Source organism: Syngnathus floridae, chromosome 8 (assembly GCF_059516105.1).
Source record: "Syngnathus floridae isolate MCC-2025c chromosome 8, RoL_Sflo_1.0, whole genome shotgun sequence".
Lineage (NCBI taxonomy): Eukaryota > Metazoa > Chordata > Actinopteri > Syngnathiformes > Syngnathidae > Syngnathus > Syngnathus floridae.
Genome location: NC_142420.1, coordinates 941,089 through 960,689, shown reverse-complemented (window position 1 = coordinate 960,689; position 19,601 = coordinate 941,089). Strand labels below are relative to the sequence as shown.

At 48.2% G+C, this 19,601-nt stretch overlaps 1 protein-coding gene across 1 annotated transcript; it reads left to right on the top strand.

The window, feature by feature from the left end:
• The first annotated feature begins 2,343 nt into the window (after positions 1–2,343).
• On the top strand, positions 2,344–18,806 carry col18a1a (collagen type XVIII alpha 1 chain a). Its single transcript, XM_088382210.1, has 41 exons — positions 2,344–2,808; positions 6,732–7,273; positions 7,833–7,925; positions 8,663–8,734; positions 10,558–10,639; positions 10,854–10,972; positions 11,179–11,205; positions 11,267–11,464; positions 11,646–11,672; positions 11,738–11,800; positions 11,869–11,946; positions 12,020–12,070; positions 12,164–12,277; positions 12,353–12,415; positions 12,490–12,534; positions 12,651–12,782; positions 12,888–12,959; positions 13,259–13,285; positions 13,344–13,442; positions 13,520–13,555; positions 13,650–13,739; positions 13,810–13,842; positions 13,916–13,951; positions 14,036–14,095; positions 14,153–14,221; positions 14,295–14,330; positions 14,459–14,512; positions 14,597–14,662; positions 14,775–14,840; positions 14,908–14,938; positions 15,446–15,490; positions 15,572–15,606; positions 15,703–15,822; positions 15,884–16,043; positions 16,114–16,178; positions 16,253–16,381; positions 16,468–16,500; positions 16,561–16,863; positions 16,946–17,143; positions 17,338–17,453; positions 17,694–18,806. Exons 1-41 carry the CDS (start codon positions 2,451–2,453, stop codon positions 17,905–17,907), a joined length of 4,257 nt encoding a protein of 1,418 aa, XP_088238336.1. The 5' UTR covers positions 2,344–2,450; the 3' UTR covers positions 17,908–18,806.
• Positions 18,807–19,601: the final 795 nt, after the last annotated feature.

Here is a 19,601-nt window from a genome sequence, read left to right as displayed (position 1 = left end):
ATACGCTGGCGTGTTTGTGTTGACTGTGCGCCTCGGCCGCGACATGCTGTGCGATTGTAGTCGGACGTTTTGTTTGTGTGTGTCCACACGCCCGAGCGTCTGCGTGCGTGCGTGCGTGCGTCATTTCAAAGCCAGCGCCTCGGAGCTCGTAAAAGCGCCCGAGATGGTGACTCGCGGCAAGAGGTCGCTGACCCTTGCTTGCTGAAATAACACCGGTGGGGTGAAGTGGCCCCGAGATGTGACACCAGCGTTTTTGTATTTTCAATCTGCGTAGCCTTTGTCTGGGTTCAATCGTGCGTCTCTGTTTGGACAGCAGCCGAAGGGCCGAACCCCAAATGAAAAGCGTACAGCTGCTCAGCGGGTGTCACACTGGTGCCGTCCAAGTGTGTCCATCCACATAGTAACGTCAAAGCAAGCTCTCTTGACGGACGTTTTGCAATACTGAGCGTCTCCAAATCTTTCTCCCAGAAGTAGTCCTAAATATGGAGTAGGCTTACTTTTGCTCCTAAAACGTGGCAAGCAAGTGCATCATTGTCATCAGGCGTCCGAGTGACAATTTCACATAAGCGGTCGTCGTCAGTGCGTTCTCCAGTGGACAAAACGTAGAATAACTGTTGTTTTAAAATATCCTCATTTTTCAATGTCAAATGTATGTTTTGTTATCCCCATGGGTCAAATTAAGAGAGGCTTGGGTTTTATCCTCTATTAAAAACTATTAAAGTTGTGCTACATTTGATCCACTTAAATGTAAACTCTGCAAATGAAATTCAATACCCAAATGTGTATGGAATAACTTGTCAGATGAGATGCTGTCCTTGACCTGGGCTGGATGATTTTCCATTGTTTGTAGTAATTAGCCCGTCATTCATTCCTTTTGATGGCCTGAGCAGGCCGGCCGGCTGACTCTTTTCAAGTCTTGAGTTTCATTCTTTTGTGAAGACACACACCGGGGGTGGCTTGGAACTTGTCTTGAGCCTTTGCTCAAACATCTCCACAAACATTTCATGTTAACAACATGCGGTGCCAATGCGATTGAGCCATTATGGAGTCCTCTTTTGCTGTGTTGACGTTAGCCGGCCCCTCCGAAGCGCAGGTGTCCCCGCGGGGAAGAGCGTCCCCCTCTCAGCGGGTCGTCAACATTTGAACTCAATTGAAAGAAGGTCCATGGGAAAAAAGTCATTCTTCAACCGAATGAGAGGGGAAGCTGTGAACATGCGACGTGCTGGCACATGAAGCAATTACATTTTAGCCCGACTCGCACTCAGGCATGACAACCCCCCCATTTAATGTTTTCAACCGTGATGGAGGACAGTCAAACACTGTCTCTTTCTCGGTTTGACTCAGGGAATGTTTCAAGTGTCTAGGCTGCAATTAGCTCTTTCAAACCCAAATGTGGCTCTCCAAAACAGGAAATCCTCGACTTGTGCTACTTGTAATGACTCTGCTACTTTGTACTAGAAAGGGCTGTCGGACAGAGCGCGTCTTTTATGACAAGCTTTAGGTGTTTTCCAAGTGGTGCTTAAAAATTAGATCCAAAATGTATTTCCCAAGTTTGCGGGTTTTTCCAGCTGTTGGTGGACTATTTTGAAGACGAGCCAAAGTCTCGAGTTTCTGGAGTTTGAGGCTAATCATTAGAATGCAGGCCAAAACGTTGATTAACCCGGCCGTTGTCTAGTTCGGTTCGCACACTGGCAAACGGTGATGCGGCTCATTGAGTCTGCTCACAGGAAAACTTGGCCTGGTTGTGTCTTTTCTCTCCCTTGCTTCTGGATTGGAATAAAAAAAAACTTTTATTTTCATGACACTCATTTTTATAACATTTCAAGATTGTCATCACTGTCAGAAGCAGTACCATTAATACAATTCAAATGTTGATCAAGTCAATTCAAAAACGGTGTCGTTGTAAAAAATGTCTCCTGTCAGGACTGGTCCTTCATGTCAACGTTTGTGTCTTGATGGCTCCGGCTTCTATCCTTGCCTCATTGTGATGCCGAAAAGAGCTTAAGCTACTTGCCAGTGATGTTGAGGCTCTCTGTCAACTCAGCCCAGTGGCTCGTTTGACAAACCAGGCCGGACAAGAACGTGAGGCCTCGCTCAGAGCACTTGAACGGCATCACATCACATCATATAGAAGCCTCCACGAGCTTGGAAAACCGAGGTGTAGGTCACTTTTCATTGCCTTGACAAAAGGAGGAGGAGTCGCCAGAGGAAATACGGCGTGGGCAGCCAATAAGGAGCACAACTCCTCCTGCTCTCTCCCCCCTTTGACTCTTTTCAATGGGCTCCTCTCCACACTTGTCTTCTCGGCAGAGTAGTGTGTGACCAGATACTGCGGTGTGTGTACTTGTGTGTGTGTGTGCTTTGTGTGTGTGTGGAGGCAAGCGGCTGCCAGGACATGTCACAGCTCACTCGGGGACTCCGCTAATCAAACAGGTGGATGTGTACCCAAGATGAGGAGCCAAAGTGACATTTTGTTTTTCTTGACCCTATGCATGGTCTGCTCTGATGCTTGGTTCTGGTCCTGGACTGGGACCACCACTTTGCCCCCTTTGGCCGATCACGAAGGGTCCAGCGGTCCCACGAGTAGCGGGGAAATGCCAAGCGAGAGTATTGCGAGTACCGAGCCAGAGGTCATTGAAGAAAGAAGCGGTCAGGAAAGTGTCGAGAGGACTTGGCAGGTGACGACCGAAGCGCTTCAGGCGCTTACGGTCACGCCTACAGCGGCGCTCCAGCAAACATCAGCCAAAGCCACTACAGAGATTTCCCCGAGCACAAGTGCAACCGGAAATGAAACAGCTTCGCTAAAAGGTACGAGTCCTGGGGGATCGGCCGTTAATCGTGAAAGTTTTACAGGAAATGTTTCAAAAGTCGGCTCTACATTTGGACATTCCCATTCCGCTCGTTTGTCTGAATCTGAATTTGCAAAAAAAGAGGAAGTTGTTGAGGGATCTGGATTGGAAAAGTCAGGGTTGTTTGAATCGATCATTCCCGGGTACTTTCACGGGTTGGACGGTATGGACAGGGGGATCTCTGAAGTTCATCATCCGAAATTTCAAACTCGTAAAAGTAGCAGCGGTAGTCGTGGGACTGAAGAAAGCCCAAATCTCGGTCGCGGTAGCTTGAGCAAATCTTCAGGGACTCTGCGAGTACCTGAGGACAAGCGACAAGTTACACCACCAGCGGAAATTGACATCAATCCACTTAACCCCGCCAGACACAATCAGCAGGTGTCATTTCCCACATTCCGAACACCCGCCACGTTTCATACACAACCTGATCCGGACGGACCCGGTTTAGCTCTTAGCATCCAGGACCGATTCAATCGCCAGACCTTACACACAAACCGGGTGGTCGCACCGAGCCGTCCTTCAACGCAAACATCGCAAAGTCCGTTCACGGGCGCTCACACCTTTGTAGCTGCTGATCGTTGGACGCCAGCAAAAGGCAACAAAGCCTTGGCAAAACTCTACCCAATTAGCAAAAGCCACCATTGCTTATTGGTGGATACTTCTCTTCCATTTTGCTCATCCATGCTTGGCAAAAGCTTTGTTGTGCCTAATCATCTCAACCAGACCGACTTGGATCAAATCCAAGTCCTCCTCAACGACTGGGCTTGGTTGTTGAGGTCAAAGTGCCACCGTGGTTTGGAGGAGTTCTTCTGTCTCCTGTCGCTGCCAAAGTGCGGCGCTCCGGTGTTGCCTTGCCGAAGCTTTTGTGAAGGTTTAAGGGACAGTTGCTGGACGCTCCTGGACAAGGGACGACTCCCTGTGGAGTGCCACCAACTTCCAGAAGAGGAGAACGATGGGTATCAGTGCTTGTCGGTTTTTAATTGCAAAGGTACCAGTTTTGGATCCGTTTTGAAAAGCCCTACATTCCTAGTTTGTCTGCAGTTATAACCCAATTTACACACGCTTCACAGATTATGCCCCACCTCACCCGGGTGTCCACCGAGAGGAAGAGTACTGCATGCATTGCTGTTAACGGGATTGCCATTCTATGAAAGCATGCAAGCCTTGCAAGCAGGGTTTTTTTTTTTGCATGCTTGTGTTCCCTTGTCCATTGAAATCACACACACATGACGTAAAAGCTACAACTGCATGTCCGATTCATCGTATGTCAATGCATGACCGAAGCTTTCTGTTGGACGTCTGCAAGTTGAGAGTGCAGCTGAGCTGTCTTTGCCTGTTAGAAACAGATCCTGCTTTGAAATAATGGCCCATGATGATGACGAGTCGTCCGGGTTCATCCGTGGCATGCGACTGTAATCGTATTTGAAGATACAATTGATTGATGGTCGTAATCTTAACCCAATGAAAAATATATCTGCTGGATGAAAATCACGCATGCCACTCATTAAAAGTAAGACAGTGATTGAGATGTTTAGTGGCCGGTTTTGCAATCCACTTGAGTAGCACTGCGGCCACGCCTTCCTCCTTCACTTGATATCAGTAGGTCTTTTTCCAGCATCGCTATCTTTCTCACAGCTTGTTGTGCTGACAAACTAAGTGGGCAGGCAGGTCGTTCTTCATATGAAATGCTGCGCAGGTTTTATGGCAACTCAAGTTTGTCAAAGTTATTGATGACTGCTTGGAAAGATGGAAACAACCCAATTTAAGTTTACAACCGCCGTGTAGATGTGAGGAGTACATTCTCCGCTTCGGGGCCTTCATAGCCACCTCCCAAGATCATTTAATTACAGCCTATCATCTTAGAATGTGAGCAGATATGGGGCCACCAAGCACAAACATGGAGGTGAGAGACTTATGAGCACAGAAATATTCAGCCATGTGATGGGATGTAGAAAAATCTGTGAATGTGATCTGTTTAGTCTGGTGGGGATTGTCAGACAGGATGTTTCGACTTGGACACGATTATATCTGGTTGTTCGATGGAAAGTCATTCATGTCTTGGTCTCCAGGTACATGCAGACCTTTCTTAAGAAAAAGACCCATATCTGGCCCATTAAACTCAGTCCCCCATCTTCGTTCTTCGCGGGAAGTCTCCATGTGTTCATATATTTAGTTGCCAGGCGGCTCTGGACACTCTCCCAGCAATTTGAAAAGACCAAGGATCCATTGAACAAAGATTGAGATCGGATCGCTCGACAAAATCGCCCACAAGCGTCTTTATTTGTGTTTGCTTTGGACCGGCTCTAAGAGGGGTGCTACTTATGGGCACAGTGCAGTCGGAGCTTTTGGTTGCCAGAAAGTCATCTTATCCCAGGCCTGGTGTTAGCCCCGACTCTCTGAGAACTGAGGAAGTAGTGTACGCAAGGCTGATCTGATCTGAAAGCAATATTGTCCATGTCAGAAGGTCTGTGGGATATGACAACCCAAAGACTTTCCAGATGATTGAAGGGTTTTCCATGGATTACACACAACCCCAAAGATGGACTCTCAGGCTGCATGCAACTTTTCTTCATTGGGGGATGCTCCATCTTTGAAAGTCGTCAGAAAAGGAAGAGTCTTTAGCGACAAGACAAACGAGCACCATAAACCTGGCGCTACTCCATTCACTGACCTCGGAGGTGGGGGGGGGCTGTCATTGGTTAACAAAGGTTCTTGAGAATGCAAGAATGCCGTTAAAATGCTAATGGCTTACTTGGCGTCTCTCGTGTTGGCTATCTTGTGGGAGAGAAAAACATGTTGATGAAACAGAAAAACATTCAGTTGTTCAGACAGTGTAAAGTTGCCTTCCTCGCTGTCTTGCGAAGGCTCGACTTGTTTCTTGGCCAGCGCCGAGTGAAAAGTTTGCTTTCGGAACAGCATGCCAGAATATTCAGCCTTGTGTCGTGGGTTGTCGAGCACAGAGCAAAGCGGGACCCCCGGGTCGGGCCAAACACCTTACGTGTTTAGGATCTCAACAAAGCTCCACTGATCTCCAGCACATGAAGCGGCCGGCGGGGAGCCTTTGAACCCGCTAGCCAAGCCTGAAAACCAGTCGCCGGGCGGTAAACCAAAGCTTGTCTTCAAAGAATGAGAATCTCCGAGTGATGTCCCGTGTCAAAGCGTGTTTTGTCAAAACACCGGCAGGCATCCGTGTTTGTAAGAAGTACTACAAGTTGGTCTGAAGTCGGATGTCAGACACATACACACCGTGCTCTGTAAATATTTTGTTAGCTTAAGCCCGCTTCGTTTATGATGTCGTCAGTCACCAGTCGCCCAGGGAGAGGGAGAGAGGGAGGAATGAGGTCATAGGTGCATGGGGCCCAGTTGATGGACTGCGAACAATGGCGCAGTGTCACTCTGTAGACATCAGGGACCTTCTTTACTTTTGTCTTGGGGCAACGTGTTTTCACCAAAAATGGATGTCAGAGAAAAGCCCTAGATTTGCTTTGGTTTCCATCAAACTGCTCTTGAATTAGTTCAAAAGTTCAAAGACACCGTTTGTATCTTGGCATGGTTACATTTATGTACCTTGCAAAATCAAAACACCGCAATGTAAAACTTATAAATAATCTCGCTCCAAACCAATGAGGAACCGTACGTATTTACATTATGGAGAACTCTTCACGTGTCTCGTTGGTCTTGACGATGTGGATTGCGTTCCCTTGTCATTCTCTCTCCGTTTGAAAATGCTTTGGTGATCTTCCATCAGACACATGACAGTACTAACCAGCTACTAAAAGCGACTCTAACCTTGTGCCCTGCCTGGCACGCTGCCTATTTCCCTCCCTCCTTTCCAGCAAGCCTTTTGCGTGTTTTCACGTCCACGTTTTACCTTCCTTCTAGAAGACAGCGGCGTCACCCTCCTGCAGCTGATCGGGGATCCTCCTCCAAGTGACATCGCACGAGTTTACGGGCCCGACTCCACTCCCGGCTACGTGTTTGGCCCCGAAGTCAACACGGGCCAGTTGGCTCGCGCCCATCTGCCCAGCCCGTTCTACCGGGACTTTTCCCTCATCTTCAACTTAAAGCCCACGTCCGATCGGGGCGGCGTGATCTTCTCCGTCACGGACGCCACGCAGAAGATCATGTATGTGGGCGTCAAACTGTCACCCGTGCAGGGCGGGAACCAGAACGTCATCCTGTACTACACGGAGCCCGACTCCGAGCTGTCCTACGAGGCCGCCAGGTTCACCGTCCCTTCTCTGAGGGACACCTGGACCCGTTTTGCTCTTGCGGTGAAGGACGACAAGGTCATGTTCTACCTCAACTGCGCCATAGAACCTCAAGTCAAACGCATCGAAAGGTCCCCTGATGAGATGGAGCTGGAAGCAGGCGCCGGGGTCTTTGTCGGGCAGGCTGGAGGCTCGGATCCAAACAAGTTCCTGGTATGTAGAAAGAATTCTGTTACAATCCGGGATTTGGAATATGAAGAGCGCTAATCCAAACGAGCCGCAGGGGATCAAAATCAAGCGTGCGAGACATTGCAGCTGAATTCCTTATTTGATTTCATTGCTCAAATTAGCCTGATCCCAAGCGTGGGGCGACTGCGCTAAATCATCTCAGCAGCCGCCCAAACATTGTCTGCGTGCGGGTAATTGGAGGTTCTCGGCGTGGCCGTCTAATTAACCTCTTTCATTTGTTTGCGGCACCTCGTTTGACCCGGGCATCTGCAGAACCGTGTTGTTAAGGAGTTACCGCTCCTTAGCCTTGGCCGCTAAAAGCTTGCACCCAAAGGTGGACTCGCAGCAAGTTCAGTTCAAGTTCAGGCCTTTGAAAAGTTCACGGCGGAGACATTGGCAACTTCTACTGCTAAGTCAAACGTTAGCAATAAATTGTCAAGTGGCATTTTTTTTTTTTTTTTTTGTCGTGCCGTGTGTGGACAATTCGTTGTTCCATGAATTTTGCTTGTTTATTTTGATTTCATATTTGGCCTTTTTCAACCAGGGCGTGATCAGCGAGCTGAGGGTGGTGGGAGACCCCCGTGCGGCCGAGAGGCATTGCGAAGAAGACGATGACGACGACGACGACGACGACATGGTGAGTGCCCAAACTATTTCTTTTATATCCAATCACTGATGGCAAATGGCAGGTCTAGACGTATATGATTTGGAACAAGTTGTCAATGAAGGTGAACATTTTCTAAATGTACTTGTAATTGTCTGCATCAAAATAATGCACAAAATCTGTCCGTTTTTTTTTGTTTTCTACTTTTGCTATGCTAATGGCCAATTTTTTTGCCCCGTCTTGGCCTCCTTCATTGCTTCATTTTGAGTTCGAGTTGTAGCTTTTGACAGTCTTGCGGCATTCTTGTCACGGTTGGTGCCTCGCCTCGCCTCGCCGCAGGCCGCCATTGATCTTGGCGCCCCAACCCGCAGCTGTTTAACCTGCGTGGAGCACTCAAAGCACGACCGTCCCGGTTGAAGGTCTAACGGACGGCTTGTCAAGTGAGCCTCACGTGTTGTTTGTATTCGGGAGGCGGGGGGGGGGGCACATTCCGAGTTGAAATGACAGGCTTATGATTACAGGATGTTTCTTTGGTTGCAAATGATGGCCTCACTCACAGCTGTTTTCCAGGGGAAACAACGTCTTTGACAAAGTGACTTTCGGCGCTCCAGTAGGAGCGTGTCACATATTTACAAGCAGGTGGCAATGACCATGCCACTTTCCAGATGAGCGATATTATGGCAGAGCATTTGTTTTGCACATGTGCAAGGCCTTCCAAAAGTAAAATGGTAAAAAAAGAAAAATGTGTTTTGTGTGTTTGTCTGTCTCAGAGCTCGGGAGACGGAAGCGGTGATGCGGAAGGCAGACGCTTGAAACCATCTATGGAAAAACACACCTGGACGGTAAGGATCCCCTTTTGGTTTGATATGCAGAAGAGGTGAACATTGCTTCGTTGGCCAGACAATCACTGTCATGGTCTGCGTTTTTTGCTGACTTGTGTTTTGATTGATTTTAGCTTTGCTTAATGTTTAAGGCCTGTTGAGACATTTCTGAGATTATGGATAGACCGTTGTAAACAAATGTTTACATTGAGCAATAAGTTGTGTACAATTTTTTTAAAATGTTGCAATATTATCTAAGTCAAAATTTGCTTTGGCCATAAATGCAGGAAATCCACATACAAGATAAATAGTGCCAAAAAAGTGTACCAAATAAGGAAATAAGTGGTCCCAGTACAGAACCCTGTGGGACTCCACTTGCTAATTTCCATGCCAAAATCTTTTTTTTTTTTTATATTGCCCACTATGATTTCATCCCGTCACCAACTCTTCTCTCCCTGCTTTGTGTCTTGTTCACATTGTCACACCGTCAAATTCCACCAACACTCACTCATGTCTTCCCACCCTGGAAAGTTAAGTAACAAGTCCCCCATGCCACTGCACACACACACACATGCGTGTAGTGGGCGGGGCTGCAATGCTTGTAGAAGTCCTCATGTCTAGACATTAAAAATTCTGCATTGATTCTGTGTCACTTTTGCCAGCGAGTTTTCCCTCTGTCCAGTTTACGAGCATTCATATCATCAAGATAACAGCTGCTACCAAATGCCCGCCTACCAATTTTTTCCACCCGTGGTGTCTGTTCTCAGGCACTGGAACTTCTCCAGTCTGTACAACTCGGTCGGGCGTGTTAGGGCAAATGCAACACGATGAGGGGAGTTCAGTCAAAATTTCCATTTTGTCATGCGGAATTTGTCCTGAGGATGCGTTTCCCATGACATCTTTGACAATGTCACTCGTGTCCTCCTCACATGTGACGACTGACGGTGATGATTGATTTTCCGTCAAATCGGACATCATTTGAAGAAAAACAAAAAAGAAACACCAGTGCGCTCTCACGACGACGTATAGTGACCGCGATGCGCTTCTATTCACGCTGTGGGATGTCTTTCACCGAGGAAACCGGACGTCTGCTTTGACAATTTGGAGGTCATGCGGTTCAACACTGTCAGCTCATTCCAGGCCCCCTGTTATGACGAATGCACGGCTGAGTGGCTTATCATGTTATTAACTATGTCAAGTTAGAGTCAATAATTGTTGTGTGGAATTCTTAGCGTAGCCGTTGCTATGCGACACCAGGGGCCAGGGGGGGCCCGAAGACAACTGGTTAATCATCAACCAGAGCTCCGTGTTGCCCGCTTGGGCTGCACGCTTTTTTAAGTACATTCTTTGCAGATGACAATGGAGGAACGCCATAGGTGAAAAACAACATGTGTGTGTGTTTGGAAAGCAGGGTGGGCTTGGGTGGGTGGGCTCGATCATTTCCTCGCCTCCCCATTTTTACACAAAGGAGCTGAAATGAGTCATCGATTGCTCCTGTTGCTTCCCACTCCTGCCTGGTGCATTTCGGGGCTATTTACAGACATAAAGCTGCTTACAAAAACCAAAAAAGTCTGGTTCATTCTGTGCGTTTGTAGGATTCTATAGCAAACGGTGCATGAATGACATCACCACTGCATGAAAGGTCTTAAGAGGCATTAGGACAAACTGCGCATATGGGTGAACAATAGTTGGATCGCAGTGGGGCTTGGGCGTTAATGCTGAGTCATCATGTTTTGGTTTATGAGTAATAACTTAACGTAAGATTGTCAGTGTCAAGACCATTGAATGCCCCTGCCGGTCAACTATCAGTGAGTGATAGATAGACCGTGTTTTTACATTACCAGCAGACGGCACCGCCTGCTTTGAGGCCCATTCAGCAACCACCGGTCGCCAGGCAAGGGGAGACGTCGGCTGTGAGACACGCAGGTGAGCGAGCTGACACGCAACTTCACACAGCACCTGGCCCGGAACCGACTTACTTGCTGGCGAAGCTCACCATCTAGTGGATATGACGATTCTTGCACTCTTCCTGTTGTCACCTCATGAACGTCTCCCAGCAGATTACACTTGACCTCACTTGGGCTTGGTCTCCTTTGAGAAGACTCCATATAGTCTGATTGTGTCTTTGGTGTCCCTTTAGGATCGGTTGGGGCCAGAGGAGAGAAAGGCGACCGAGGAGAAAAAGGGGAGCGCGGTGCTGTGGGGCCCAAAGGGGATGCCGGATACAGCAGATCGCAGGGCGGAGTTTCAGGGGGGAAGGTGCGGGAACCTCACAGCATTTCTCTTTTTTAGGAATTGTGCTTGACCAAAAATAGGTCAAGACAAATGTCAGGATATTCAAATGTTGTCATGTATAATTGATGTGTCACCTCCAATTGAATTCGACCTTGGCAGATGTTGATCAACCTTGTGCATTTAAGAAAAACGTTCATGACATTGCTGTTTTCTTCTTCATCCTTCTTCAGGGAGAACCTGGAGAAAAGGGAGCAAAGGTGAGTTGAATCTTTATTTTGCGCCTGCTTGCTAATGCTAACAAGCCTTTTTGTTTTCTAGGGCAACGCAGGTTTTGGCTACCAAGGAAAGAAGGGAGAACCCGGGCGCCCCGGCCCCCCGGGGCCTCCGGGACCGGCAGCGGAAGTCTCAGTGTGCAAAGAAGGCTCCGACGCTTCCTGCGTTCCTGGTGCTCGAGGACCACCTGGACCACCGGGTGCCACCGGTGCCCAGGGTCAACCAGGAGAGGACGGAGAACCAGTGAGTTTGGAAAAAAAACTCGCTCTGATAGCTCTGTAAACTGTATATCTAAGCGACACGATTGTTTGCATACAAGCAATGAACGAGTACATTTTCCATCACAAGTCCTCTTTGATGTTGGGATGTTGGGGCCAACTGGTATGTGGCCAGTAGACTCATCTCTGCCTGTATAATTCCACAGGGCGATCCTGGTGAAGACGGAAAAAAGGTGAGTTGCTTTCAACAACCTGCACAGCACATTTGGCATCTTCTCTTCATGATCTCTCTATACAGGGTGCCGCTGGACCCCCGGGCTTCCCAGGAACCCCGGGAGATCCTGGACTTAAAGGAGAAAAGGTAAGCTGAATGGCTAAGGAGTGGTCATGAAGTCAAGACCGGGACTCTAATGGAAGTGATGCACGCAGGGAGAGCGCGGCGATGGTCAGCCTGGTCCCAGGGGGCCACCGGGTCCTCCAGGACCACCCGGACCGGGAACCAGATCGGTGAGTGCATCTCCAGTTACGAGCACGTCATCATTGATTGCACCTATGTAACTTTACAATGGACGTCTCGCAGACTTATGTGGACATGGAAGGCTCGGGATTCCCTGATCTGGAATCAATTCGGGTAAGTGAGGAAAAGTCTTACCTGGATTTTTTTTTCTGCTATTCCTCAGTTGTGCCGCATTGATATGTCATTTGGTGTTGCTTTTTGTTGAAGGGACTGCCGGGCCCACCGGGGCCACCCGGCCCACCCGGTGTTCCCGGTCTTGCCGCGGCAAACACTGCATCGAGTTCGGGAGGAGTCGGACCGCCGGGAAAAGATGGCCAACCCGTAAGTGGTGACACATTGCTTTCAGAATCCCCTGGTTTTGACGATCCGCCCGTGACGTGAACTTGTGGCCTGCAGGGCTTGCCTGGTATACCGGGCGTGGATGGCAATCCTGGATCGCCTGGTCCCAAAGGAGAAAAGGTCATTTCACGCATTCTTCCTTTGATGAATTTATTTCATGCTAACATTATTTGTAATATTCTCTTTTATTCTAGGGTGACTCTGGTGTGCTTGGTCATCCGGGACCAGTTGGACAGAAGGTAAAGATTTAGTTCATTCATATCATTGATCCAACCATCTATTTGAAGTTCATGGTTTTTTTTCCTCCCGGAATCATTCCATGTTTCTTTTGTATCTTTTTCTGTCCATTCAACAGGGAGCTCAAGGGGATTCGGGTTTACCCGGACCAACAGGGGAGCCTGGGTTGGCCGGATTACCCGGACCGATGGGACCAGCTGGGCCACCTGGACCTCCCGGGCCACCCGGACCAAAATACCGTGTTGGATTTGTAAGTTCTCGCCAAACAACATAAGTGGATTCGACCGGACGGGCAAAAAGTTGCTGGCTAAAATATTCAAGTGCCAACGTTTGAATGGTTTGTCCTTGTTTGAAGGATGACATGGAGGGATCAGGTGGCGTTTTCTCAAATGGGCTCCCTGGTGTCCAAGGACCTGAAGGAAGACAGGTCAGTCACCTGCTGCATTTAAAGCAACGCTTCAAAATCGTTCTTTTACGCCATGAAATATTTTCTGAGCATAAATTGGAATGGTCTCGGAGACTGTAACGAAGAGCGGACTCATTGTAAAGAGAGCATCCAAACGTGGTTGTGAGCCCACCTGTTACAATTTGTGACTCGAGCTGACCCAGTTCAAAAATAGAATCTGAATCAAAGCTTCACTCAACAGCAAACTGGCTGCCCACCCGCCCTCAATTGGTGGCAGTGAATGCAAAATGTTTCTGACTCAATCAAACGTGTGCCCTTAGGGTCCACCTGGCCTGCCGGGACTTCCGGTAAGTAACTTTATGGCCCCGTCCTATTCTCCACACACTCCAACTTGAATGCTGGCAGGGTAAACCGGGCTTGCCGGGCTTGGCGGGTCAGAAGGGCAGCCAGGGTCCCGAAGGAAGAGACGGCCAACCGGGATTGGACGGCTTCCCCGGAATTCAGGTCTTTCATCTTTTTGGACTGGAGTATGCGTTTGTTAGCTTTTTTGACGTCTGCTGTTTGATTCTTAAATGTTCCAGGGAGCAAAGGGTGACCGAGGCGACAGAGGAGAGCAGGTGACTATCATTTCTTCGATGATAAACGCCGTCTTGTGTTTGTATTCTTCTACGGCTTTGTAATGATCTTCCTTGCACGGGCGCTTTGTTTAAGGGTGAACCGGGCCGTGATGGCAATGGAGTCCCTGGACCGCCGGGCCCACCCGGACCGCCGGGACAGATCGTCTACCGACCGTCGGACAATGTAAAGCGAAGTCACCGAAGGTTGGAGGTATCCACTATATTTGACATCCTTGTCTTCCCTCTGTTTGCAGTTTGACGGTGTCGTTGGCAGTGTCGGGCCTCAGGTGTGTATTCAAAATCAAATCTTGTGAATCGTGCCTCACTTGATCAAATGCCTTTTTTTCTTTTGGTGTCAAGGGAGGAGGTGGCGTGGTGGGTCGAGCCGGATTCCCCGTAAGTCGCTGGTGCTACGCTGGCGTCTGTTCCATCTTGTTTGGATTCTGATCCCAACACATTTTAAATGCGCGGTTCTGTTAGGGTCCCATGGGTCCAAAGGGTGACACGGGAGACCCGGGCCCTCCCGGTTACGGCTTCAAGGTACGGTCTAAGACTGACGGCGTACGGTACCGTATTTCATGGCGGTTCTCTCTGCAGGGCGAGAAAGGCGAGCCAGGTGTGGTCGTGGGCCCCGACGGGGGTCCGCTCTTTTCCACGGCTCTGAAAGTGAGCCAGCTCGGCATTTGTCTCTCGAGTGTTTTTGCTTTGCTTTTCTGATGTCTTTCTACTCGACCTTTAGGGAGATCGGGGCTCTCCTGGACCTGTGGGACCACCTGTAAGCATTGACACCTTTTATATATTTTGATATGTTGGTACTAAAATAACCGTGTCAAAAATGTTGTTTTGCAACACAGCAGTTAGTCATTATTTTGTTATTTGTAATCAGTGTTTTGTTCCACGTAGGGGCCGTATGGACCTCAAGGGATTAAGGGTGAGATCGGAATGCCTGGGAGACCTGTAAGTCAATCTTTTTTTTTTCTTTGTACACAGCTGATGATGATGTTTGACGGAAAAAAAAAAGTAAAAATTCGCTTCCGTTAGGGTCGCCCTGGTGTCAACGGATACAAGGGGGAGAAAGGAGAGTCGAGCTCTGGCTTTGGATACCCAGTAAGTTGTTTTTTTCAGCTTCATCGATCATAAATCCTTCAAAACAAAATGGAATGGTCTGTTCGTCTTTTTAGTGAAAAGTCGTAACATATAAGTCTGCTTCTTCCATAAGGGCGTTCCTGGCCCTCCGGGACCACCGGGACCGCCGGGACCTTCGAGCCCCCTGGATCGCTTCAGCGTGAGTCACCAAATATTTTGAAGCTGCAAGCGGCCGACGAGCCTAAAGTCAATTTTGTTGTTCACAGCACTACGATGCCACCTCCAGGAACTATCCAGGTATGAGTCCTTTGCCAGATCTCAGCAGGAGGTCCAATTTAGCCAGATTGTTTTGTAGCCTGGACTGCCATGTCACAATTTTCAGCTAAGAAAAGATGAACTTGATTGTTGATTGAGGAACCCGACATTGAATGTTCCAAACGTCTCCTTTATTATTCCATCGTCCATCATATAACATTGAAGTGTGACTTCTGCTGTGAGCTGTTATATGATGGCAGTTGAAATTGAGCAGGTTCTCTTATTAGGAAGAAGTAGATGATCCTGTCAAAGAAGGAAGATTAAAGGAAGCTTTAAAGTTTCCGGAGACAAAAACGTTTTTCCAGATAGCTCAGCCTGAGCGGGAGAAAAGTCTCCATTGTCGCAAGATTAATCCGTCAAGTCCTACCCGATTTGACAAATGAGCCCGTAAAACCCAAAATACGGCAAAATGAGAAAATGCAATGGCAAAGTCGGTTACCTGTGCAATATTGTTTCATAGCGCACTTTGTATGTCATCTTTTATTACAGCCATTAAAGGAGAAAAGGGCGAACGTGGCCTCCCTGGCGTCCCCGGTAAATCCTGGATTTCAAATACACATCACATGATAACGTCCTTGACGCTGCATGTTTACCAAAATCCATTTTTATTTTCAGGAACAGTCTCCAATTTTGATATTCACACATTCAAGGTAAAGCACACAAGCCATCAAGCTCATTGCTGCCATATTGTACGCCGATGAAAAGCTCAGCTACAATGCTAAACTGTTTGTTTTTTTTCTCCCCAGAATGAGCTCAAGGGAGAACATGGAGACCCGGGAGTGAAGGGAGAAAAGGGAGAGCCCGGTGGATATTATGACCCTCGTTTTGGAGGACCTCAAGGGCCTCCTGGCAAGCCAGGCTTACCCGTGAGTTGAAAAGAGCATTGTCGTGCTGGAGACTTGAAGTCATGTTTTTTCTTTTTCCTAGGGTCCAAAGGGAGATTCCATAAGAGGTCCCCCTGGACCTCAAGGTCCACCCGGTCAAGCAGGGATCGGTTACGATGGGCGACCAGGTCCTCCCGGACCGCCTGGACCACCGGGACCGGCGACGTCCCCTTCGCTGCCTGGCGCCTTTTGGCCGAGTCAAAGTGAGTTGCTCGAAATAAGCGCGAGGCCCAGATGCACTCGGAGAGCTAACGAAGATGTTCCGATTTCAAGCTGCCAGTGCACCGGGACCTCCCGGTCCTCCTGGCCCACCTGGAAGTCCTGGACACTCATCTGGAGTAAGTCTTTAATTGATCCATCGAGAGGCACGAGAGTCTGATTGCTGATGGCTGGGTTGTCGGCGCCCGCGCAGATTACAGTTCTCAGGTCCTACGACACCATGCTGGCCACCGCCAGAAGGCAGGCCGAGGGCAGCCTGGTCTACATCCTGGACAAAGCCGACCTTTATCTGAGAGTCCGTGATGGATTGCGCCAAGTCATGGTACACTTCTTTTGCTGCAGCTACAGAAAAAAGCTTGTTTGGAGAAAATTCCATGAATCAGAGAAATATGTCCTTTTTTTGGTCAGCTTGGAGATTACCAGCCCTTCTTCAGAGATTTGGTGAGTCTGCTGCCAGAAAATGTGCAAATGCACTCGATATTCATTTCTTCTTCTTTCTAGGAAAACGAGGTGGCGGAGCTTCAGCCTCCGCCCGTCATCTCGTACCCGCAGTCCCACGACCAAAGCAACGGAGCCGGCCACTACTCGCAGAGCGTTTCCGCCACGCGACCCATCGAACCGCCCTCGCGCTCGCCGCCGGAGCCTCGCTACCCTCCGCGCTACGATCCCCGATTCCAAGACCAGCGGCACTCGGGGCAGACGGATGGCGGTCGGGCGACGGCACAGGCCGAGGACAGACGACCCGACACTCCCAAGCGACCCCTAGCGCACCCTTCGCTCCATCTGGACAAATCGGGAGAGGGGGTGAGTGGTGCTAAGCAAACGGAAAACAATCATTTCTGGTGTCATCTTGAAGGTACCTGACCAAGTACTTCTGCTTCCTCAGCTCCATCTGATCGCCCTGAACGCCCCTCAAAGTGGGAACATGCGAGGGATTCGCGGAGCGGACTTCATGTGTTTCCAGCAGGCCCGCGCCGTGGGTCTCAAGGGCACCTTCCGAGCCTTCCTGTCCTCCAAGCTCCAAGACCTTTACACCATTGTCCGCAGGTCGGACAGGGACACCTTGCCCGTTGTCAACCTGAAGGTGAGAGGCGGCCGGCACTTTGAGCCTCCATTTGCATGCAAGCCACGCAAGATATGCAGTAAAAAGAAAAAAAAAAATGGAACGATATTTTCCGCTACTCGGTGCTGAAAAACAGCCAAACTGCGCCAATTGATGCTTCAAAGAATGGATTTTGACACTGTTGATGAGACTTTTTTGGGTTGTCTCCCATGCAGGATCAAGTGCTATTTGACAGTTGGGAATCGATCTTTGGCGACCAGGCCAGGGAAATGAGAAACAACGTACCCATCTACTCTTTCGATGGCAGGGATATTCTCAGGGACAGCGCCTGGTGAGTCTTAAGGCCTCGATGGACCGGTCGGCCGTCAACATATTTCTTTATTTGTTTTCATTTTATTTAGTTATTTATTTTATTTTTTCATTTTCTTAATATTTTATTGATTGATTCATCTATTTATTAGTTTCCGTTTTGATACGCCGCCCCGTAAAGAATGTAATAGTGACCACTTTTGCCGACGGTATACACTTCAGAAGGCACGGCGACGGCGAATGTTTCTGTGCTCTCCCTCAGGCCCCACAAATTGGTGTGGCACGGGTCGAGCGACAGAGGCCAGAGGCAAACGGACCACTACTGCGAAACGTGGCGGGCGGGCGAGCAGGCGGTGACGGGGCTGGCGTCGCCCCTGACGGGCGGCCGCCTTCTGCAGCGCCACTCGCGCAGTTGCTCCAACGCCCACATTGTCCTGTGCATCGAGAACGCCTCCACCTTACACTCCCAAGCGTGAGGACGCGAGCAGGTTTTGGCTTTGTTCTCCTTGTCGCCGTCGTTTTTCTTTCCATTCCGTCGTAATGTTGTTTTCAAGCAGCAGCTTTTGGGGCCTGGCCGAGGAGGCGTGCTTCTTTCCCCTCCCTCCCTCAGCGCCAAAGAGATCCGGAGGGCTCTTTTTTTGTCTCGGGGGCCGCATTTTTTCTTCTAAGGTTTGGGAAAAGAAACTAATCCAAACAGTAAATACTACGTTGAGCAATTGTATCCATTTTTGTGTGTGTTACTTGCAATGTCTTTTGCCTTTCCAAATGTTATCTCCATCCTGTTATGTATGTATTTTTTTGATGTATTGATCATTTCCACAGTTGTTTCCATTTGACGTTTTAGTTGTGGGTTACTTTTTGGGTACAGCACATACTGTTTTAAATTGAAAGAAAATATTTATTTTGAAATGAAGTTTTATAAGGACAAACAAATGAAACTAGAGCTTGCCCAAATGCTTTTTTTTTTCTTTCTTTCCTTTTCTTCCATCACTGTGCTTTGTAACAAGACCAAGCCTGCTTTCCATTTAAAAAGAGGCCACTTCCGTTGAATCTAAATGTTGATGTTAATGACGTACTCTGCTGCTACGAGTGCTTTCCGGTGCAGCTTTTATTTGACACCGCCAGTATTCATTGGACATTTTCCTTCAATACAATTTAAATCAGTTTTTTGTAAGCGAGAGCAAGTGATTGACTTTAATCTGTGTTGGGATTTTGTATAAAGGTAAAAAAGAAAAGAAGCAATATTTTGTTGATAAGCCAACTTTAGTGCAACTGATGCTCGACTGAATCTGTGGTTTTTATTCTTCATTTTCATCTTAACACATCGAGCTGTACTCATCTTCAAGGCACTGAATAAATGTCTTCTCAAACGCCACCGTGACAATTTTTTAAAGTTTAAAAGAAAAAAATTGTCAATTAAGTTATGTTGACCTAACACGCAACAAGTCCCTCATTCCTGAAGTCCGTGGCCGGCCGGGTACGGTGGCTTTAATGGCAAGCACGTTCGGGAAAATGATGAATATCCGCTTAACTCCTGAAGACGGAAAGCAGCACAGCACTCCTCAATTTGCCTGAAAATATCTTGGTTGATATTCAAGGCTGGAGGTCTGCAAGTGAAGAGATTTTATTCAAATGAGGTCACTCGTCATTGGCCAATGCCTAAAAAATCCCCTTAAATCTCGACTTGAAAGTTCGTAGGAGTTCCATCATCATATTTGATTAAGAAGATTAATTTGAATTATGCAGGGGTGGCCTCATTTGCCGGATACTTTAATAGCGGATCGCGTTTAGGTGACGATTGGACGCTCGTTGGCAGCCAAACGAGATTACTTGATATGAATGCAAAGAAGCGCTTGCACACATTGACAGAACAAAATCATCAAATGCCAAAACGTGTCGTTTCCATCAACTTTTTCATTTGGTAGAAATTGTGTGACGTTCAAAGTTGATTTCTCTGGCTGTTAAATTCCATTTAAGGCTGCAGAAAATTACTTTTTTTTTTCGCCCATTTATTTATTTTATTTTGAGGAGGCAGTTCTAAATGAGTGCAGCCAATAACGCAGCTCTGCTTACCCCCCTGATCATGTTTCAGAGGTCACGCTGCTGAAATTTTCTCCTGACGGGTCATTTGGTGTCCTAAAATAAATCAGTAAATGCAAGCCTCTTCTCA

What these genes read in the sequence shown, in the direction of transcription:
- col18a1a (XM_088382210.1), top strand. Translation starts at nt 2,451, where the DNA reads ATGAGGAGCCAAAGTGACATTTTGTTTTTCTTGACCCTATGCATGGTC. An exon ending in TGAAACAGCTTCGCTAAAAG is followed by an intron (nt 2,809 to 6,731) that starts GTACGAGTCCTG and finishes CCTTCCTTCTAG; the next exon opens with AAGACAGCGGCGTCACCCTC. An exon ending in TGCCCGTTGTCAACCTGAAG is followed by an intron (nt 17,144 to 17,337) that starts GTGAGAGGCGGC and finishes TCTCCCATGCAG; the next exon opens with GATCAAGTGCTATTTGACAG.